The sequence below is a fragment of the Peromyscus maniculatus genome, chromosome 9, assembly GCF_049852395.1.
Source record: "Peromyscus maniculatus bairdii isolate BWxNUB_F1_BW_parent chromosome 9, HU_Pman_BW_mat_3.1, whole genome shotgun sequence".
NCBI lineage: Eukaryota > Metazoa > Chordata > Mammalia > Rodentia > Cricetidae > Peromyscus > Peromyscus maniculatus.
Genome location: NC_134860.1, coordinates 36,384,088 through 36,407,962, shown reverse-complemented (window position 1 = coordinate 36,407,962; position 23,875 = coordinate 36,384,088). Strand labels below are relative to the sequence as shown.

The 23,875-nt window shown below is 49.9% G+C and overlaps 1 protein-coding gene across 5 annotated transcripts in view; it reads right to left on the bottom strand.

The window, feature by feature from the left end:
* The window catches only part of LOC102921553 (disks large homolog 5), a 109,059-nt gene extending 85,861 nt beyond the window's left edge, over positions 1–23,198 (bottom strand). For 2 of the 5 annotated variants that reach the window (XM_076544626.1, XM_076544627.1), the window contains exon 1: positions 22,684–23,072. In XM_076544626.1, the coding sequence (XP_076400741.1) occupies positions 22,684–22,987 (304 nt within the window). In that variant the 5' untranslated portion in view covers positions 22,988–23,072. Of the gene's footprint in view, positions 1–22,683 lie in introns of all 5 variants that reach the window. The other 3 variants (XM_016003327.3, XM_076544625.1, XM_006984749.4) reach the window with 3 other exon arrangements.
* Between the last annotated feature and the right edge of the window lie 677 nt (positions 23,199–23,875).

The window sequence follows — 23,875 nt, the reverse complement described above, 5'->3', positions numbered from 1 at the left end:
TTCCTTTCCACACCACCATTCCCCACCACACTCGGAAGGTAGTGTCCTGGGTCCTTTGCTTTACCGGGAAGAGGGAGGGAAGGAAGCCAGTTCTGTTGGAAGTACTCGCTAGGATTTAAGAACCCCTCTGCAAAGGAGGCTAGTGGTATACGGAGGGAGACAGCCTGCAACAGCGTCTGGAGACAGGCTGACTGACCGGCTTCTAGGTGGGGAATGGGAAGAGATAAAGGAAGAGGCCAGAGGGAGTCCAGGCAAAGGGACCAGAACAGGGCTGGTGGAATCTAGAGCTGCCCAGGGCTTGCTTACTGAAGCCTGTTTCAGCCCTCCAATGGTTATCTTTTAATCCGACCCTGGGAAGACACCAGCTGGCATCAGTGCAGAAGCAACTCCCCAGGGCACATGAGTCATCAGGCTGGACTCCAGGTCTGTTCCTTAGGGCTGGGGACCTTGTTTTGTGTGCCTGAGAAGTGGTCCCTGGTCCTCTAAGGAGTGACTCCTGGGCTGTGCAGGGTCACTGAAGGCTGGACAGCAAGATCTGAGGAGAGAGACCCGGGCAGATTCTGAGGAGCAGTCCTGGGACCTTCCTTTCACTCAGATATGGCGGAGGTCTGCTGGCTGCTTGGATACAGGCAGACAAGCTCGGCAGTGTGGAGAATCCTGACTGACTAGGGAAAAGGAAGCAGAATTGCCTCGGTGGCCACTCCTCCACGCTGCCAGCCTAGGGGATGCTGTCCCTAAGTTCTCCCAGACCAGAGGACTGCCCACTGAGGTCCTTGCAGTTATACAGGACACAGCAGCCACCATCTCTTTGGCTCACTGAGATACTCCTTGTCCACATTAATGGGCTAGACCACTATCCCAAGGACTTTGACAGAGCGTGTGTGCACGCACACACGCACACACGCACGCACGCACTAACACAAGTGGAGAAATGGGGAAGTCTTGAGATTGGCAAAGATGAAGTCAGATGTAACTGTCACTTTAGCAACATGGGTACTGGTTCCTCTCCTGCCACAGCCAAGACAGGACAGGAGGCCACCCAGGCCTCCCATGCTGAGGAGCTCACAACTTCTGGAGGCAGCAGGCCCACCAATGACCAGCTCCATGATGGGGCTCTGCCAGCAGCAACTGGTAGCTAACATCCCCAACCCGTGGCTAAGCATGTGGCTTGCTCCTGTCATGACACTTGGGGGCTGACACAGAAGAACAGACAAGAGTCTGAGGCCAGCCTGACTGAGCTCCACAGTAAGTTCCAAGCCAGTCAAAGCTACAAAGTGAGAGTCTGTCTCAAACAAAGGGAGGGGTGGGGGGAAGGAAACCAACTCCAAACCTCACACCACCCCCAAGCAGCTCAACTCCTACCCCAGCTCAATGAGGTGCTCTTGAACCCCGCGAGCCAAGAGACCAACCCTGACTCACTAGCTTGAGACAGGCAAGTGGCTTGGCCTCTGTGTCTCTGCAAAGCAGGAACAGTACAGATTTTTCTCTAGCAATGCTAGAGGATTTAATAAAGGGTCCACATGAGTTCCCTGGCACCACAGTGAGTGTTGGTCACAGTCCAGGCACACCAGCATGCCCTGTGCGCACAGGCTCTGGCCCAGCTTTCTGCCCACTGATGACACTCACCTACTGTCACAGCTGGATTCCCACTCAGCAAGTTTCCAGCTCTGTAAGCTACCTCAGGAGCAGCTGCCTACCATGGATACGTATCTAACCCAGCCTTTCTCACCAAAACGTCTGCCAGGGCTCCAGCATTCCATCAGTGGCCAGCAGAGTCAGGGGTAGGATAATGATACCAACCTGATGTTGGTACCCAGCCCTGTCTTCTTAGAGTTATTGTTGTTATTGTGATAAAACACCATGACCAAGGCAACTTGGAGAGGAAAGGGCTTATTCTGCTTATGATTCCACATCACAGTTCGTCACCAAAGGAAGTCAGGACAGGAACTCAAGCAGAGCAGGAACCTGGGGACAAGAGCTGATGCAGGGGCCATAAAGCTATTCTGTTTACTGGCTTGTTCCTAATGGCTTGCTCAGCCTGGTTTCTTACAGAACCCAGGACCACCAGTCCAAGGAGGATGGGCCCAGCCCATTGTGGGGCTGGGCCCTACAGGCTTGCATGAAGCCCAGTTTTATGGAGGCATTTACTTAACTGAGGTTCCTTCATTTTTCAGATGACTTTAGCTTGTGTCAAGCTGGCATAAAAACCATCCAGCACAAGCCCCAAGATCCTATGCCCCAAAGCTTCTTCTCCCAGATTACATGGTTGTCTTTAAAATACACAAACACCTGAGCACAATATGAAAGTGATGACATACCGCCAAGCATCCTCTTCCACAACCTTCCATGGCTCCCTTGGGTATATATCAGGTAGGCTGAAGTCATCAAGGCTCACCAAACATTGGAAGGAAGAAGCGTTGAGCATCTGACTGTCTACTGTGGACTATCTACTACATCATTTAACACCACCCTCTGAAGTCTGTCTTACCGCCTGCATCCTACAGGCAAGAGCAATGAGCCCAAGCCATGCAGTCCAGAAGCAGCAGAAGCAGATATGGAGGCCAGGTCTGAGGTAAAGCCCCTACCTCCCACCCTAACTCAACCCCTCCCTGACCAAACCACTGTTCTGTTATCTCAGGGCCCCTGGTTACCCACTCTACCCTCTGAAATCCCCCACCCTGCCTGGAAGATACCTCCCTGTCACGTGATAACCTTCAACTCAACCTTCAATGCCCAGTTCTCAAGTTACCTCCTCCAGAAGACTGTGCTTCAGCCCAGCTGTGCCTTAAACAAAAATCAAACTCTTCCTCACAGCCATGTCCCAGGTGTCTTGTCTCTACCTCAAGAGAGCACAACTTCTCAGTCCCTAACTGCCTGGTTTTCATCAGCTTCCTGATGGTCCTTCCTGATGCCACCTCCATGTAGCATGGTGTTGTGAATAAGTAAATGAACACAAGCTGCCCCTCGAGACTTACAGACCCCAACACACAGGGCAGACACAGCAGATCTGACATTGACAAGTGCTCAAGAGAGTGGCTGGCCTCCCAGAAGTTACACTGACAAAGAGTTCAGCCCTGGCTGGCTAAACCTAAACTCTTTGGAGAGCAACAACCAGGTCCACGTGATGAAGCTATGGTCACCAAGAAAACTCCTACACAGCAGGAGAAAAGCGGTCCCAGTGAACTGTGGGAGCTATACCTGAAAGGGGCCTCAGGGCCTCCTCTGTATCCTCCTTCACTGGCTCCCTTATTCCCTAAGACAGGTCGTAGCAACAAGGTTTAAGTGCAGCTACACTGATGCTGGAGTGAAAGGGACCAGGATGGGCTGGCCTGGGGCACAGTGCCTGGCTCCAACAGTGTATGAGCCAGAGAGCCCTTTGGGGAAAGAGGTAGAAAGACAAGCCTTCCGTCCTGACCCGCTTCTCTCTGAGCTCAGTTCCCAGAGTTGGCAGCACAGCCCCAAAGCCAACCGCGACAGCCTTCCCACCTGTGATGTCAGTGAGAGAAGTTTGTGTTTACATCAGAGCGAGCCCTCAGACTAATCAAAGCTACTCAGAAACTTCCAGTTTACAGAGGAGAGCGGTGTTCCTAAATTGGGCTGGCCTCATCCACCGAGCCCCAGACCTGCATTCACACCGAGGCTCTCCTGACCATGGCAGAGCACATGTCACCTTGGCATCCCTTCTTAGATGGGCACAGACACTGAGCAGATGGGACACATCTTTCCCCAAATCCCAACCAGGGCTGGGTGCTGGGGGCTGTAGCTCAGTAGTGGAGCACTTGTCTAGCATACCTGAGACCTGGGTTCCATCCCCAACACCACTGCAAAACAAATACATAACCAAATGAGCAAAATGACCTTCTGGGGAGCAGCCCACCCCTGGGTTCTGACCCAGGAAAGCCTGACAGGATGTCTTTCAGAAGGTCCCAAGTCAGGAGTCAGTCCAAAGACTGAGCAGAGGAGCAGAGAAGACGAGTTCTCAGCTCTGTTCTTACATCCCTGAAAACACGCACACCATTTGTCCTAACAGTACCACTTCCGGGGTCTTAGTTAAGAAGAGCACAGATGTAGGTAAGGACCAGTGTGGGAGGAGCTGAATATTACTTCCCTGGAGAATGAGGAACTTCCAGTCAAGGACATGATTCCATGGAATCTCTTTTTTCACTCTTTTAAGAATTATTCTAATTTCGTTTTGTTTTCTTTTGTGGAGACAGGATCTCATGTAGCCCAGGCTGGCCTCTAACCCACTATGTAGCCAAAAACTACCTTCCAACTACTTGCGGTACATGGCATCATGAGCTCGACGACCGCAGGACCGTGAGCAGTTGCTTTCCCAATAAACAGTCTTAATGGGTGACCACCATACTCCTCCATTATGGCCTCCATGAGAACACGGATTTTGCAAGCCCAGCTGACCCATGTTCACAAGGCCAGGTTTAAAGTGAGTGCTGGTTCACCTCTTGCTCTACAGTCACCTGGATGATTATCTAAAATGCCTTTGTCGCCACGGCATCTACTGGGCTGTGAACCATGGCAACTCCACCCATCTTCTGGGCGCCTTCCTTAGTCAGCACAGACCGCACTACGGCAGTAAGGCCCCTTTGCTGTGAGCCAACCGCCTGAGGCTGCCAGCCCAGCCCAGTCCCACAGACACCACAGGGCCGGAGGCTAGGAAGAGGGCAAAGCTGAGGCCTCTCTCGAAGGCAGCAGCAAGGAAGCAGTGGTGTTTTCTTTCCCCCTTGTCTTACTTATTTCCTCTTAAGCCCCGTTCCCTTCCTCCACCACGGCCTCTATGTGAGGGCAGCCTCTACGTTCTTGCAAGAAAGGTGGTGTTTTGTGTGATCGGTCTATCTCACCCATTTCACTCTGTTGCTTACATTTCTGCCATGCATTACTTACACTTTTTGTTTGTTTGTTTGTTGTTACTGTTTTGAAGCAGGGCTCACTGTGTAGCCTTAGCTTGCCTGAACTCTATAGATTAGGCTGCCATCGAACTCAAAGATCTGTCTGCCTCTGCCTCCCAAGTGCTAGGATCAAATTCATGCACCACCACACTCGGCTAATCATTAACTTTAAGGTGCACTATGTCGCCTATCATGTGCGCATCTCATCTGTCCCATGGTACTACTGCCTTAGTGCCTGCAGGCTCAATCTCATCCATCTGTACATTCCGCTCTCCAGGGATGGACACCTACCCTGCCTCCCCTCCAACACAGAACAGGCAGTGAGTATTCTGGCCCTTCCCCTCCAGGCTTGCAGAGGAACCTGGGGCTGTGGGGTGTGGTGACACTCAGGACAGAACCTCGGGGCAAGGCTTTGCTGAAGGCATACCAGTAATTCTGGGGCAGCCACAGCAGCTGAGGCAAGAATTTCCACAGCCCCAAAGCCTTGGCCATTGACAACTTCCAGCTTTCTCTGCCCGTCTCAGAGGGGGAAAGGACCAGAACTCAAGGCTTAGTCAGTGTTGCTTCCTTACCACAGCTGTCAGAGGACAGCAAGAGCAGCATCTGTCATGGGGAAGCACAGGCAGCGCAACACAGAAACAGAAGTCTCCCTTGTTGGGGCTGGAAAGACGGCTCAGTGGTTAACGCATCTGCTGCTCTTACAAGGGGCCCGAGTTCAGTTCTTAGCAGCTCACAAACCCCTGTAACTCCAGCTTCAGGGGATCCGACACTCTCTTGTGACCACTGCATACATGTGGTGCCCAGACACACACGCAGGCAAAAACAATCATCACAAAAAAAGAAAACTATAAATCTGAAAGAGAAGTCTGCTCTGTGAGACACTGTGCCTCTCTCTGGAAGAGCTGCACATCACACACTGACCAGCAAGCCGCCACCGATTCCACCTGCTCGAGGGACCAGGCCCCTCCCAGGGAGGTCCACTGTCGAGGCGGGCAGCAATGGCTCTACTCCTCTTCACAATCATCTGGTCCTGCGACCGGTGCCTGTGACGTGAAGCTCATGTCACATGCCACTCACCACATGACCTGCCAACACCTAAAGTGCTCTACACCTGTTCAGTGAGTCCCCATAAGGTCAAATCCCACTAAAGGTCACAAAACACACACAATCTCTATGCTCCCTTCATTACAGACCAGAACTTCTGCAATGGGGGTGGAAGAGGGGGGGTAAGACAAATCTTTTTAACCATTATCCAGGTGAACAACTTGTTTTAAATGTGACATTATAGAGACATGTGTCCCCTGAAAGTCATTGCCAGGCTCCAGCCCCAAAATGGCACTGAGCCACAGGCTTGTGGCAATAACAAAGATAAAAGCTGGGCTTACCCAGTCTTTCCCTTCGCCAGGAACTACTTGCAGACAGTAACCCTCTTAATTCTCACAGTACCAGCTCCCATAACTCTTCTCACTTCACAGATAAGGAAACTGAAACAGAGAGAAAGCAGCCAACGCTTGTACCTGAACCTCAGCTCAAGTCCATCAAATTGACTCCAGAGGGCCCTGGCATCCCCTCACCTGTGTCCCCACTTCAAAGTTTGGAAAGGCTCCTGCTGGGTTGCTGGAGGGACTGAAGGAGAAAAGGGATGCAACTATAACTGATCCAGCATCCCATGCAGCACTGATGCCCACCTGCACAGCACCTAGCCATCTGGAGGCATGTGGCCACTTCCTGTGACCCCACCACCACCTTTCCTAGCTGAAAGAGGGCAGTAGGATGGATTCGGATATCAGAACACCAAGACCTAGAGAGATGACAGGGGCCATGGGGACAAGACTAGAGAGCTGGGCATTCCTTCCCTTCGGCCACCTTGCTCAACCACTCCCTTTTCCCCAGAGAGAAGATCCCCACATGGGACCACATCACAGCCTCTACAGAGAACTCCCAGATGCTCACATCCCAACACTGCAAACAGCATTCTCAGGCTTGAAACTCAGGAAAAGATGGCGTTCTAATCCGTCACCAACTCACAGCCACTAAGACACCTCGGAAGATTGGGAAGGCCAATTGATGGATGTCCACACTCACCCCTTTCTGTCCAGAGGGTATTCCCTTCACATAATACAGACCACCACCAACTACAATCCTTCTCCACACCCTGAGAATGATTAGACCCAGTGGCCTGGCCTGCCTGGCCTCCACAGGTTATAGCCGGAGGCTTCATTCTCCCCAAGTCTACTGAGTAAATGCCCTGTTCAGAAACCCTGAATTCCTGTACAGACCTCTATTCACAGACAGGATTCTCTGTTATATCTCCAAGAACAGCCTGCCTTTGCCTTGAGTACCACCCTTACTTAACCAGACCTGTCTCCTTCCTTCCTCCTCTCCAGCACCCTCCAGCCTTCAGGCCCTTCCCCCAGTTCAGCTCACTGTACATTCTCCCCTTCCTTAGGTCCCACCCATGAGTCCAAGCCGCTCATCAGTATTGCTAGACACCTGTTCATTCACGTGGGGCTCTCCAACGCGATGATAAACTCCACAGGGGAAGGAGGTTGAGCCTTCTTTTTGCTGACTTCTGACAATCTTGTAGGTTTTTACACACACAAAAACCCTTCCCATAGCTTAGAAACTACAAAACGGAAGAGAAGCAAGGGGGACAACTTCCTGGTGTTTCTAAAAGCACCAAGACTGAAAACAAAGCAAACCTCTGGGCAACGGTAGGATGTCTGCTCCTATGAGAAGAGCAGATCAGGGTTCAGGAAGGGTCTGAAGCATTCCTCATGGATGGTATTGGCATCCTCATCCTCACAGCCTCAGCACTTAATAGTCTACTACAAAGCAGTGACCAGAGGCAGGCTGACAGATGGAGGCTTGGCTAGACAGATAAAATCTGATATGGCTGGGCTCCACTCTGAAGCATGGGATACAGCGCAAGAGGCCTACACAGGTGACCAGTTTGACTTAGTCTCCTGAGAAGCTTTTCTGTCAGTTATCTAAGACTTGATCATTTCCCACAGAACCGGGGCGCCGGACACTATTCTGTCCCCTCTCCCTGGGCCTGTAAAATAGAACAGGCCTATGATAACATATACAAGTCACCTGCCATTTTCTATGAGAAATGAGAAGGGAAACATGTAACTGTGGAAGCAGTCACATGAAGCCCCTGAACACAGGCTCCACCAGATCTAGCTATTGTTGTCAAAAAGGGGTGCAGTGCCCCAAGTTAATTTTTGTTTAATTTCTCCCTTTCTACTGGTTTCAGTCCCTTAGAGGCTAGCCATCTGGGTGGGCCCTGAATCAGGGCCAGTGGGCCTCCAAGATCTTATCTTTGGAGAAGGTTTTTTCCCCTGAGGCCAGAGACTCAGGGAAGCATTTTCCTGCTTGAACTTTGACCTGTGACTAAGCACCAAGGAGTCATGAGTGGCAGTGTCAGAGGTTTTTGCTGTGTCACAGGAAGACAGCCACATGGAGGCTCCTCCTGCCAAAGTCAGGCCCATTGTCTGACTCAGCACTAAATTTAGACTTCATGCTCTAGGACTGTCCAAAAAGCCCTATCTGCACACAGGTGCTCAGAGCCCAGCTGCCGAATGCATCAGTGATGGGATGCAAAGGGGAGGGGCATCCCAGGCTTGGGACCCAGAAATCTCAATGGGGACTTTCACAGGAAGGCCTGCAGGGGAGAACAAACACAGCCTTTATGAAGAAACTGACAAGGACTCTAGCGTTTGCCAGCCTCAGAGCAGCTGGTGGCCTGAGCGAGCAGTGAACTCTCCACACTGGCCTAGTTTGCTCAATTGTAGAACACAAATATCAACTGCACGGGCTGGTAAAAGATCGGGTTCAATGCCTGGGAATAAAGCTGGAACGTAGCTTAGTATACTGGGGTATCCTGTTACTTGCCCAGGCTCGCTGCTAAGTCAGGCCCACATGAGGAAAAAGCAGGCCAGGCTTCCAGACACCCAACCAGGCTGTTTCAAGCCTGAAAGGAGATCCTGGGCCCAGATCTGTCACTCTGTACGCTTGGACTGCTAGTGTTCCTGTGTAAAATAGGAACGTGGGCAGAGCAGTCTCTAAGAGCCCTTCCAGCCATGGTGCCCAACAGCTGAGGCTGCTTGGGGTTAGAGAGACGGCTCAGTGGTTAAGAGCACTGGCTAAGTCCTGAGTTCAATTCCCAGCACCACATGGTGGCTCCCAACCATCCTCAACTGTTGTCTCATGGGATCAGATGACCTCTTCTGATGTGCAGATAGATGTATATGTAGACAAAACATCCATACACATACATACACACATACACACACACACACACACACACACACACACACACACACACACACACACACAGTTGAAGCTGCTTAAGAGAAGGAAGTGTTATGGGCTGGAGAGATGCTCAGCAGTTAAGAGAACCAGATGCCCTTCCAGTGGACTAGGGTTCAATTCCCAATGTCCACATGACAGTTCACAATATTCTATAACTCTAGTCCCAGGGCAGCCTGCCTCTTTAAGGACACCAGGCACATATGTGGTGCATAGACATGCATGTAAACAAAAGGCCCAAACACATTAAATAAGTAAATAAATAAATAATACTTAAAATGAAAGCCTGGCCAGGAAAGAAGAAAGAGAGGTGACTTGGAAAGAACAGAGATGGTTGCAAGTATTGAAAAGGTCATTGCCTGGCGGTGGTGACTCAACACCTTTAATCTCAGCACCGGGAGGCAGAGGCAGGTGCATCTCTGTGAGATCAGGCCAGCCAGATCTAGAGTGAGTTCCAGAACAGCCAAGGCTACACAGTGAAACCTTGTCTCGAAGAAGGAGAAGGAGAAGGAGAAGGAGAAGGAGAAGGAGAAGGAGAAGGAGAAGGAGAAGGAGAAGGAGAAGGAGAAGGGAGAAGGGAGAAGGGAGAAGGGAGGAGAAGAAGAAGAAAAGAAAGAAAGAAAGAAAGAAAGAAAGAAAGAAAGAAAGAAAGAAAGAAAGAAAGAAAGAAAGAGAAAGAAAGAAAGAAAGGAAAAGAAGAGGTAGTCATGCTGTTTTCAAAATATTACAGCATTTTAAAAAATTACACCTACCATTTAAAGATACAAAGGTTGGGCAGTGGTGGTACATATCTTTAATCCCAGCACTCAGGAGGCAGAGGTAGGCAGATCTCTGTGAGTTTTAGGCCAGCCTGGTCTACAGAAAGAGTTCCAGGACAGCCAGGGCAACACAGAGAAACCCTGTCTTGAAAAACCAAAAATAAACAATAAATAAATATATAAAGGGGGCTGGCAAGATGACTCAACAAGTCTGGCACTTGCCTCCGGGGCTGATAACCTAGGTTTAATTCCTGGAATCCACATGGTAGAAGGAGAAAATTGAAAACTGTGGGTTGTCCTCTGATCTCTATGCATGCACAACTGCCTACACACACACACACACACACACACACACACACACACACACACACACACACAGAGTCACACAGAAATTGAAATAAAATTGTGTTTCTTTCCATTTGTCTGCTATCTTAGTATTTTTTTTAAAAAAAAAAATGGCTAGACAGATTTTCACCACATGTGGAAAATATTTTGTCAAAAGTCAAAAGAAGGCAGATTCATTTGCAGGTCCAGGGCCATCTTAAAGAGTCAGACATGTGGCCGGGTGGGTAGTAGTGGCACGCGCCTTTAATGCCAGCACTCAGGAGGCAAAGCCAGGCGGATCTCTGTGAGTTCGAGGCCAGCCTGGTTTACAGAGCGAGATTCAGGACAGGCACCAAAACTACACAGAGAAACTCTGTCTCAAAAAAACAAAAAACAAACAAAAAAAAAGGAGTCAGATATGTACCATGCAGACAGTTTGACTGAGAGAGAATAATACACTTATGAAAACACAGGCCATAGGGGTTGGAAAGACGGCTCATTGGTTTAGAGCACCGGCTGCTCTTGCTGTGGACCGGGGCTCAGTTCCCAGAGCCCACAGTGCAGCTTACAACTATGTATAGCTCCAGTTCCAGGGGATCCAGCACGCTTCTCTGCCCTCCATGGGCCACAGGCACACTTGTGACTAAGATACATACATGTAGGCAGAAACATTCACACACATAAAATAACTAAATCTTAAAAAAAAAAAAAAAAACAGGCACAACACACCTTTGCTTAATGGCAAGCAGGGCAGCAGCTGGGAGGTTTTTGCTTTGTCCCATAAAGCCACATAGAAGTCCCTTCTGCCAAAGTCAGACCCGTTCTCAGGCAACTGCCCCCAGTGGTGCTGCTTCCTACACAGGCAGCTCCCAGGGGCTGGTTAATGTGTCAACGGGATAATGGTTCTCTTATGCAATGTAGGGTTGGGCCAGCTAGTGACAGTTGTTTTGTTTTGTTTTGAGCTCAAGAAAAATATTTCAAAAATAAATAAATAAAGGGGTAACCACTTCCCACAAAAACTGACCAGATGGCCAACAGAGCTTCAGTCTACTCTCCCCACATCACTGTCCTAGGTAATAGGGACTGGTTTCTCATTAGCCACAACGGGCCCTTTGTCATTTTTAAAATGGTTCACCTCAGAAGGATACCTACAAAAGGATACAGAGGGCCGGGTGGTGGTGGTGGTGCAAGCCTTTAATCCCAGCACTCGGGAGGCAGAGCCAGGAGGATCTCTGTGAGTTTGAGGCCAGCCTGGTCTACAGAGTGAGATCCAGGACAGGTACCAAAAAGTATACAGAGAAACTCTATCTCAAAAAACCAAAAAAAAAAAAAAAAAAAAAAAAAAAAAAAAAAAAAAAAAAAAAGATACAGAGAAAGCAGGTGGAAGCAGGCTCCGTAAACAACAGTCTCTGCAGTTGATTGGCTTGATCTGTTTGGGAGGCAACTAGGCAGTGGGACCAAGTCCTGTGCTCATTGCATGAGTTGGCTGTTTGAAACCTGGAGCTTATGCAGGGACACTTGGCTCAGTCTGGGAGGAAGGGACTGGACCTGCCTGGACTAAGTCTACCAGGTTAATGGCAGTCCTCAGGAGAGGCTTTGCCCTGGAGGAGGTGGGAATGGGGGGTGGGTAAGGGAAGGGAGTGGGAGGGGGGAGAACAGGGGAACCCGTGGCTGATATGTAGAACTGAATGGTATTGTAAAATAAAATAAAAGGAAAAAAAAAAAAAAAAACAGTCTCTGGACCAGCCATGACTCACCCCAGTAAGGAAGCTCCGAGGTAGCTCTTCTCTCTCCAGGCATGGGTTGGGGAAGGGGATACCAAAGACAGTTTCTTAAAAGAATCCAAGCTGAACATGATGATGGTACATGTCATGAGTTCCAGGACACACAGCCTACATGATGAGACCCTGCTCCCTAATTCCTCCCAAGATCCCTAAGATGGCATCAGTTAAATGTAACAGGTAGACCTTGTTAAGATCCACATTTAAATAAATTACCTGATAGGACTAGGGAAACTGAGTACCAGCTTGGCATGAAGATGGTTTAACAAATCCAGAGCAGGGAGCTCAGAATGGGTCCCCGGGTCCCTTCATGGACCACGCTGATATGGGTGTACCTTTGCGGACCCAGCACTTAGCAGAGCCAAGACAGTAGGAGGCGAAAAGCGCAGCAGGGACCAAGCACATACTGACAAGTGACAGAAGGGACAGACACACTCACGATTACCCCCTAACGAAAGGCTGTGGGACCTCATGCAAACAGGCAATACTGGGATCAGATCCACTGAGCTTTCCTAAAAAGCCTTAATATGAGGGAGGTAGGGCAAAGACCACGGTGAGTGCAACCTGTTCTGAGACAGACCTGAGGTATTTTTAAGTGACGAAGTGACGTGATATGCTAGCTGGGACTTGCTTTAAAATACAGGAATCTCAGGCTGCTGGAAGAGGCCAGTACAGTTACAGGGCTGCTCCTTATATCATCCAGTCCATCTCCACGTGCATGAGAAGACGACAAAGCATTTAAAAGGCAGGAAAGAGGGAAGAGGCTTTGCTTAATTTGAACTTCCCGCCCAGTGTCTTCCCCGAGTTCCCCGCGTTCATCTCTCTGAGCTAAAGGTCCTTTCACGGGGCATGGTGAGGACCAAAGCCTCGAGAAGCCAACCCACCAAACAGACATGCCATCCTCGCTGATGGACACCCCAGAGTCTCCCCTGAGCTTCTCTCATTCAAACCCCATGCATGGCCTGTGTCTTCTGACACTTTTTGAGTCCGCATACAGGCTGAGGCTGTTGCTGCTCTTACGGGCAGGCCACTCCCAGGAGTCATAGAGACAGCGGCCCTCACCAAGGCCCTCAGAGAATATTACTGATCCCTTTCACGGATGGGGAAAAGAAAGTCCTGAAGGTTAGGCGGCTGCTGGAGGCACAGAACTCAGGATGGAAATACGAGAATGCCAACCTAAACTGCCGGGCCCTCAAGAGTGCATTCATGGTGATTCGACTGCTTCTAATCCTAGAGCCTTGCTCCCCAATTCCAATCCCACCTACCACATCTAAACCACTCCGCCTGGGCCATTCATCCATGTTACCCTCCCTCCACAACATTCTCAAAACAGAGACCACCTTCTCTGTTCTCCAGCCCAGTTCCTGTCAACGGCTCAATAAAGACTTGTTCTTGACCTACAGTTATAAGGTCTCCCCAGACTGCCGCAGCCGAGCCACCAAAGCAGTCCCCACACATCCTTCCAAGGCACCCCTAGAAGGCCTGACTTGTGGCCCAAGGCCCAGTCCCACTGCTTTGGTCCCAGAGAAAAACATCTCAAAAGATAACGTTCATGAAGTCTGACTTCATTCTAGTTAAACGACATCAGGCCCGGCAAGCACTCATACCTAAAATCTGACAGCTCCTGCTGTATCTAGTTCAGCTGGCATAAGAAGCTAAAAGGGGGGGAATGTTTATAGCTTGGGTGCTCCAAATGATAGGACCAGGAGAAATGAAAATAAGTAATACACACCATGTTCTAGTACCATGTCTAATGCTGAGGTTTCTCACATGCATGGCTCTGAATACAGATGCTGCAAGATGTCCCACAGAAAAGGACTCTGTGATCAGATTAGAATGTGGAGCCATTCCAGCAAAGCCCCAAGGTGCCCTGGCCCACAATGGCTCTCAAGAGCCCAACGTTAAGGATTTAAGTCTGCTCAAAGCAGCACTATCCAAATGCACTGGACCACAGAGTCAGGCCAAAGCAAAAAACAGCATCAGCATCCCATCAAATCAGTGCTCAGAACATGTTTCCTGGGGAAATGCTGACGCAGGCCTTTTGAAAGAACATCTTGATAGAGCTGGTACCCTGGACTCAAGATGAGAAAGCAAACCAAGCCTGAATGGGCTATGAAGCAGAAATGCCCAGCATACTTCAAGGCCTTTGGGGTGAAGCTATTAGCACTGCAAGAGGAGGAAATGAGTGCGCTGCCCTTGGCTGCCAACTCTGAATTCTGCTGGGATGGAATGGTTAAGATCTGGCCTCAAAGGAATCACAGACAGCTTCTGAAATTAATTCTTCTGCAATCCAAAGGAGCTGCCTGCAACTCAGCAACATGTATTTGGAGGTGTGTGTGTGTGTGTGTGTGTGTGTGTGTGTGTGTGTGTGTGTGTGTGTGTTTATTACACTTACATTTAGACCAAACAAAATGTTAGAGCTAGGCCTCCACCTAGCCCCAAGAAAGCAAAATAAGACAGCTCTTCAAAAGCTTGTATATGGAGCTGCTACATGGTCCTAAGAAGTACAAGCAAGGGCTAACTAGATATGTGCATAGTGCCACTCATAGCAGCAGGAATCACAAAAGGTGGAAACCACCAAGTGTCCTTAACTGATGAACAGAGAAAGTACAGCATGTATCAAGAACAGAGTATCATTCAACTCTGCAAGGAAATTCTGGCAGATGTCACACTCTATGAAGACATATAAATATGTTTTTTGCTATTCTTTTGTTTTTTTTTTTTGTTTTTTTTTTTTCAAGATAGGCCCGGCTGTCCTTGAACTCCCAGAGCTCCACCTGCCTATCTCCCTAGTACTGGGTTTAAAGGCGAGCACCACTACAGTCGGCTCGACGAAGAAGACAAATATGGAAAGGTTGGGGAGATAGACTTGAGGACCTGAGTTCAGATGGTGAGCACCCACATAAAAAGCCAGGGGTGAACACACACACCTTCAACCCCAATGATGCAGGGAGGGATCTGGGGGGAACAGGAAGACTGTTGGGGCTTGCTGGCCACCCACATAGCTGGAAAAAAAGAAAAAGAAAAACTCTAGGCTCAACAAAAGGCCTTATCTCCAGGGAATAATGCAGCGAGTACTAGAGGAAGACAACATAATAGCCTCCTCTGGCGGCTGCACATGTGTTTATATACATACATACATAACACACACACACACACACACACACACACACACACACACACACACACACACACACACACGGAAGATGGATGTACTGAGTTCACCTATAACAGATACCTAAATTAGTTACATTCATGCAAACAGAAAGTGGAATAGCGGTTGTAAAGGGTTGGGGTGGGGGGGCGGAGCAGTAAAGAGTTGTTTAATGGGCACTCTTCTACAAGGTGGAAAAGTTCTGGAAACGGATGATCATATGGGCTGCACAACAGTCTAAAAATACTACCTGCCACTGAAGTACACATGTAAAATGCTATTTCCACATTTTATACCTTGTTGTAGTGGAAACAAAATGGCTCAGGGTAAGTATTATTGTATGTAAGTCTTACTACAATTAAAAAACAACAACAATAACCCTCAAAGCAGATGAGTTATGGTCCTTAGACTAAAATGAATGACAGTCACCATCCTGCCCAGGATTAGAGGACTGCACAGTCTACACAGGACACTCCAAATACCAGTTCAGGTCAAAATGTTTCTGTAGTACTTTTGTAGAATTCCACTTCAAAAACATCAATTGAGAAATTGAGACACAATGCAAAGATTTACAACCTGTACCAGGCAAACGATGAAGAAGAAAAAGAAAAAGAAAATGCAATTACCTCTAGTCCTATCCCCTTTAAAGCAGGCAGTCCTCCTCCAGCCCACAATGGAGCTCAGCATTCCTGCTCTCTGCCTGCTGTCTCTGCAGCCCATAGCTTCCCAGGAAATCACTGCACAGCTTGCCTCCCATTGGGGCTGCAAATGCTTTGTAAGAAGTAGTGTTTCCCCGCCCCACCCCTCAAAAAAAGAGAAATGTTTCTCCTGCTCTACTTACTTTTCAGGACTAACTAAGCAGATTAACAGCAACCAGGGTGTAGAGCTAGAACACAGCTGCCACACCTCCGGGGACTAAAAGCCCCTGGAGAGTGCTCAGACCGCTCAGGACTGAGGGACTCCCCAGGCAGTGCCTTACCAATTCTGGTTTTTGGCTGTTGAACAAGAAGAGCCAGGAAGCCAAGAGGCTCCGCCAAGGTCAGGACGGCGCATAAGAGCAGATCCCATATGGGGGCGCTTTCAAGGACACCTGGCTGATATTAGAGTCTGAAAAAGGAGAGGTTGCTCCACGCAACTCCAGAGCAGCCAGCCAGTCCTACACTGCTAGCACCTGGAAGGGGACCTTGAAGACTCAGACACCGATGTCATACCACCAGCTTCCATCAGACACAGTCAGAGTGGTAATATCACCGTGTGCATCTGAGACCTGCTCAGAGAGGAGGACAGTGCAGGCCGTCACATCCTGGAGATGTTACATTGTTTTGGGGACCCCCCCCTCCCCAGCCACAGAGCTGGCAACACTGACAACCTGTTTAGAGTGGTCACAAGGAACTGCAACAGACCCTCCTCTGCAATCTGTCAATCCTGGTCCCTGCTGCCACTATTATGTGACATGGTTCACCACACTAACAAAATGCCCTTCCTTTGTTTTGATTGTCAAACAGCACCCTGAAGTGGTGAGTGTTTTCTAATGGCTGTATTTGGGCAGAACTCTGGGGCAGGAGAGTAGCACCTGAGATAGCATACCGGGACACTGGAGAAAAGCAGCTCTTCCAAAATGGCAGGCAGGGCTCCCTCGCCCATTTGACTCAGACTTCCCAACAGGCTTGCTGACAGTGGGGTTGATAAGAGGCCTGCTGGGAAAGGCATGCGCTGCTAAAATTGTCCAAGTGTGCCATCATTCCAAAAAAAAAAAAAAGATCAGGCTCTACTTCATCATAAAAGATCATAAAAGTTCCATAAAAGCTCCCAAATGCAAATATTACAAAAGGAAGCTTTAAAAAAAAACACATTTTACAAATCTTAAAGTTATCTTCAACATTAAGCTCAGAAGTCTCCCCAGTTCCAAACATCCAGCTCCTCTGCTAAACATCCGGCTGCTAAGATCTATCCAAACGGAGAAGAAGCCCTTGCCAACCTGTGACAAGGACATGGATGGGTGGCACAGGGCTCAATTCCCCAGAACAACATTGACAGAAGGGCAGAACTGGAGAGTCTCATGGGGAGAGCCCTGTTCAAAGACAGTCCCTGCTGGGAAAGAAGGAAGAAAGTAGGAGAGACATCTGCCAGGCGAGGGTATCTGGGCAATGTTTTTCTGAGGTTTCTTCAAGTTCTTTTCTACCTTCCTTCCTGGGTCGAGAGCCAGGGGATTAGAGGAGGCACAGGAGGGTCAGGTGGTGGAGATGGAGGAAGCTAACCTGAGTGATAGCATCCTAGAGACCCTGGCTGTGGCCCAGAATATAGAGCCCTCTGGGAGAAGGTTAGATGGACAGGCATCATAGATGGAGCAGACTAGAAGCTCTAGGCCACTGACATGAGGGGTACGTGTATTTGGGATTTCCACCATTTCCGATGACCACCAGCTTCTCCACCACCAATAACTGTCTGAGATGACTTAACGCAGCAAGAAACACATTTAGAAAAGCTAACTGAATGAGTTGGAGAGATGGCTCAGTGGTTAATAGCACTGGCTGCTCTTCCAGAGGACCCAGGTTCAATTCCCAGCACCTACATAGCAGCTTACAACTATCTGTAAACTCCGGTTCCAGGGAATCTAACATCCTCACACAGACACACATACAGGCCAAACATAACGCACATAAAAATTAAATAAATAGAAAAGCTAACTGTCTTGCTCAGGGCCTGACCACCAACAGCCCACTCCAGCAATGATGTAGTCTTTTTATTTTATCAAGGACGATGCCTGGCATACTGTCTATATCTTTACAATATCCCTCCTGCTCATCTTCCCTCGAGAAATTGCTTCTTTAAAAACTGTCTTGTACTGGAACAGGTCACTATTCACAAGGACAAAACAAAACAACCTTAGCTCTCTCTAACTTTGGCCACAACCACTCTGCCTCAAATGGGGGCATAGCCCTAGCCAAGACAATCAGAACTTTCCAGAAAATTTTTCTGCCCAGGTTGACTGGATAGAGCTGCCTTCCTTCTCTAGCCAGGACCAGGGGAACATAAAACCCACCGAGACCTGAGGCTACATTTCAGGCCTATGGAAAAGCTCATGGGATTCAGGGATCAACTGTCCCTCATCCAAGGTTTTAGAATGTAGCTGTATGTCACTTAACACTGGGGGAATGTTCTGAAACATACGTGCTTAGGTGATTTCACCATCATATAACCATCATGGAGTTTACTTATGGAAATGTCACTAAGTAATAGATTCTTATGAGACCACTGTCAGACATGTGGCCTATAAGAAATGTCACTATGACTGTATTATATATCTATAAGTTGCCCTTTTTGCCTAAGATGGTTTGAGCCACGTTTCCACGGTGCCCTGAACAGAGAGACCTAACTACAACCTGCCCCCATTTAGAAACCTCAACAACCGTGCTCAGGCTCCTCTGCCGCCTCTGTTCCAATTGCACAACTCTGAAAGTCAGCGCTGGCGGGAACTTATCCTTCTGCTTCTTCCCCTGCTGATCCTCATGGCAGAGTGGACTGAGCAAAAGCGGCTTGTGCCCAAAGGCAGGAGAGAAAACAAAAGGCCCGGGTAATCATCACAAAATAATACATAACCCACACCTGGCAACACAAAGCCACCCCACTTAGTCTCTGGAAACGCCTGCCAGGGCTACTCCTTTTCAAATGGAGAGAGAGAGAAAAAGTGGGGGAGGGAGACCTAGGTGGACACAGTGACTCACACCTGTAATCTCACAAGTTTGAAACAGAGGAATACCTTATATCAAAAAAGCAAAAACGTCTTCCAGCCTCACCTTTTGCATTTCAGGTAACATGCAAACCCCTCACTGGACCCATCCATCCAGAGCCAATGCCAACCCTCCCTGTCCCAGCTCTACTCTCTGCAGCCTGGAAACATACAGTCCTTGCAGTGTCTGCCATCCTCCCTACATCCCTCTCTGCATTCCAAGTTCCCCTTCATGGGGCTGGAGAGATGGCTCAATGCTTAAGAACAACTTGTTCTTGCAGAGGACCCTGGTTCAATTCCCAGCACCCACTTGGCAGCTCACAACCACCTGTAACTCAAGTTCCAGGGAACCTGATACCCTCTTCTGACCTCGGAAGGTACCAGGCATATGTGCACATATGAAATGCCAGACAAATACATATACACATAAAATAAAATAAATCTTAAAAAAGAAAAACAAGTTCCCTTCCAGCTCCAGCTCCAGTACCAGTCCCTCCTCCAATTTTTCCTCCATGTCTTCAGCAGATAATCCTATGCCATTCTCTTCACGTTGGTGACAGCAAGTCAACCACTCTCTAGGAAAGAAGGATGCGGCACAGGCGGAGGGAAAGGACGAGGCAACTCTAAGCGCATGGGTGGTGAGAGCCAGCAGGCAGCCAATTTCTGTCTTCCAGGAGAAGCCTGGCACAAAATAATTTAAGAAGTCCTTGACATTTAGATGGCAATTAGTCAGAGCTTCTAGGAGCAGACGAGAGTGCTGCAGGAAGGTATGTAGTCCACAGTCTCCAAGAGAGCAGAAAGCTGACCCTTGTATCTGTCACTCAATAAATCCATCTCCCCTCAAGTGTCCCATTGCCCAAACAAGGCATCAAGATACATGGACACAACCCTGCCTGCCTGCACTCCAGCCCACCAAGCCAAGCTCCAGAGCTGGACACCTCATCCCTCCCTGAAGACATACTGCCTCCTGAGGACTGAGGCAGGCCACAGGGCACCCTGGGCCCCATCATGTAGATGGAGGTACTGAGGCTCAGCACAGAAGCAGAATTTGAGGATCTCTGTGAGAGAAATCAGATGTTACCATCAAATTCACGAGAGAAATACAAAAGGGATAACCAAATTCAACTCTGATACAATAGGAGACTCCGGAGACCCCCGTTCACCCAGTAAAGGGCAGTTCTCACCTCTCACTGTCACCAACTGGGGCAAAGGAATTTGCTTCCTTCCCTACAAATCCATGTAGGAGCAAGATATCAGAGTTCTTCATGACCAATAGCCTCCCGATTCGGCAGTGGGAAGGCACGGTGAGCTAACAGGAGGAACCACCCAAGAAAAGAAATAAGCAGGAGGCTCCTGGTGTCTGCCACTTCCTGGCCTCTGTCCTTCCTGATATCTGACACCTGGCCCTTGGGAACTCAATGTAAGGAAGATGTTAAGACGCCAGCCACTCTGTGACCCTGGGTTTGCCACCAGACTGTAAGATAGGAAAGGAAGACACAATATGCTCACCATGAATCCCAAAAGCCCCTGCTTCACCCTGAGCCTCCTAACCCTGTGCTTTCCGATCACGGTATTACAAAGACACACAGACACCCACTGACTCATACACCATGTCACCTTGTCCACAAAAGGCTCCAGATAGGTCTTGTCGTATCAAGTGCTACACTAATTTCTTCTAGCATATTCATTAACCTCCTCAGCAATTGTTTTTTCTAAGGATTTCATGACCCTCTTTGAAGCAATAGAATTCTGAAATGTGAGGAAATGAATTAAAAAAATCACAGCCCTAGGGATAAATCTCAACCTTATGGTATCCCACTCGTTGGAGGTCAGGAGCTCAGGCAGACCAGAGAAGCGCCTTAACTGCCAGGTGTGGGGGGTGTAAGTAGTGAGTGGCAATCTGTCCACTAGTTTCTATAGTCCAGAGATTAATCCTAGAGTTGATGCACACACATCCCTATGGAGACTCCTTGGCTGCCCTCTAAGTTTTATGCTTCTTCAGCAAAACTTCTGGAAACAGATCTTTCACCAACTTCCTCCTTTAAAAATAAATAGAAGTAATAAGAAAAGTCACTCTGATGAGGTCCTTTATCCTCTTAGCTGCATGTGACAGCTTCTGAAACTTCAAAGGGCTATTCAAAGAGACTACTGGCTTTGCCCAGGAACTCCAATAAACCAGACTTGCAGGGACAGAATGCAAGTCTGAGGAACAGAGTGCAAAAGCCAGAAGCCCAAGGGGGAGATGGTAGGGCCACCAGTGAAATGCTGTTATGTGGTTGGCAGTTCAGCCTCTCCGCATGTCAGTTTCCTCCAGCTAGAGAGAGCAGGGTTGAGATGGCCCATAGAGATGATCACAACTACCAGGGACACCTAATAAAATCACTCCCTTTATAAGTGTGGCTTTTAACAGTCCCATAAACGGTATCCTCAACCTCTGGCCCACAAGTAGTTAAGGGCAGGTTTTATTTTTCCAGCTCTCCCCATTCACTATTCTTTTATGTATGAGTCTTTACTGATTTTATTATTGTATTGATTCACTTAAAACAAAGGCAAGACCTACACAAGGCACATTTGCTGTTTCCAGGTTCTGAGTATGTTTTAAAAAGCAATAGACAGTAATTTCAAAACTCTTGGCATTTAATCTTTCCTAAGCATGAATTCACTCTTTCCTGAGCATTTTAACCACTGCAAGCCAGTTTTCTCTCTGGCAAAGCAGGAATAATAGACAGTTCACATGCTGTTAACAGTGATTGAATGTGATAGATAGGGTAAAGTTCCTGCCACAACACACAACAAAACACATGCCAGCCCTCATCCTTCCTCTGCATCATGCCTTCCTCCTTGTCTAAAAGGTTGGCTTTCCCCAGCTCAGTCAGGACAAGTCTACCTCTAGGAACAAACTCCCAGCAGTACCCCTCCCCCTACACACACTTACAAATCAGTCACTTCCAAGAGCAAGAACACAGGGGTTCCAAAGGGCAGGACTCAAAGGAATCAGTCACCAGCGCTTCTCCACCGGGAACTCGGAGCTCTCAGAGAGGGAACTGAGCCACAGCAACCACTACTAAGATTTTCCCATGGTGCAATGCAACTTCCTCAACTTTTCCGGGCCCACAATTTCCAAAGAAACCGGGGGAAGGTGTTGTGCATAATTCACAGCAAATCTGGGCAAGTTAGGAGACTGAGATCCAGCGGGAGAGAAGGAAATGGATACAGCCACAAAGTGAAAAGGGACGAGTAGTTCGAAAACGGGGTGCCAGGGATCAAAACTTAGGCTTCCTGCCCCTGGCCTATATTCCCTATTGCTGATTGCAACCTCTGGCTCCCGAAGGGCTAGCCGCCGGTGAGGAGCTTAGAAAAGGGGCTGACCCACATCCTTCCGTGGTGTCCTCCGACCTCCGTCCTGCCACCGGACCTGGTGGCCTCCGGGGGGACTCTGCAGCGATGGCAACCAGGAGAGGGAAGACGAGGCTTTCAGTGAGGGGTTATTGTTCCCAGAGACCCACAGGACAGAGGCTGGATGTATGAATTCGGGTCCAGGCATCGGTCCCCTCCCCCGGCCGGCTAAGAGAGAAGGTGTCATCCGCGCCATACAGGTAGAGCAGTGGCCGAAATCGGAGCCTCCACCTCCCCCCACACACACACCCTCCGCCTGGGTGAGCTGCAGAGAGAAGGGGTGGCCGGCGGGCAGGAGGGGCCCCGCGGGACTGCCACTCACCCGCACCATCTGCGGACTGCGGCGGCCCGACGACGCCGTTCAGGTAGAGAATGGGCAGCAGGTGAGGCTGTGTCTTCTCCAGCGCGGCGCGCAGGTCCTGGAAGTGGTCCTGCTCCTTGGCTAAGAGCAGCTGGAGCAACAGCTCCGCCTTGGCGCCTCCAGCCTCCTCGTCCAGCTGCCGCCGCTCGCCCGGACTCAGCGCTCCCGCGGCCTCCAGCAGCCCGAGCACGGCCTCCACCTCGGTCATGGCCTGGGCCAGGCTCTGCTGACACTGGGCGAGCAGCTCCCGGCGCTGCGGCTCCATGGTGGCGGCCCGCGCCGCGCCGCCCCGCCCCGCCCCGCCGGACGGCGCCGGGGCTCCCTGAGGCCGGCGGGCTGCACGCCGAGCTGGGCGGCAGCCTAACGCACCGGGAGCCGCGAGGCGGCGGGGCCCATGGGCTGGGGCCTGCGAGCCTTGGGCCCGAAGGATCGGGCAGTTCTCAGCGGCCGCCTCCCGGACTCCGGGGCGCAGCCATATTGGCTGCGGCGGCAGCGGCGGCGGCGGCGGCGGCGGGACTGGAAGAGGAGGAGGAGACGGAGGAGGAGAAGGAGGAGGCGGAGGTGGGAACGGCGGCCCGGGCGCGCCCGGAGGCCTCGCAGCAGCCTAGCATGCCCCCTCCCGCTCCGCCTCCGTGCCCACCGCCTCGCAGCACACTGCGATCGCCGCGGGGCGGTGGGGGGTGGGGGGTGGATCGCCAGGCGCCCGACGGCTCCTGCCGGGCTCACCCGGGCTCCCACGCCGCGGCCCGCACACCGTGGCCCGCCCCTCTGGCCTCTCTCCTCCCGGGCCCGCCTTCGGCCTGGAGGAGGTGGCAGGCAACTAAAGAGCAGGGAGGAGGGGAAGGGTCCCGCCCCTCCCCCGCTATTGTAGGGGAAAAGCCCCCACCGGGCTCGCATACTGCCCCAAATACCGGGTCTCCTGAGAATTCCAAAATAAACCGAAGACACAATGGAACCCCCCACTAAACTTAGACATCTCCCATTTAAGACCTCTTCAGCATTGATCCCCATTCCAAGATTTTCTTAGAAAAAAAAATCTCCCAATAAAGTCCCCCAACCCGCTGCACAGATAGTAGCATTCTTTTCACCTGTATCAGAGCTCCAGAGTCAAAGGCAATTGGATGTTTGCAGGAGAGGGGTGTACCTAAAGAGC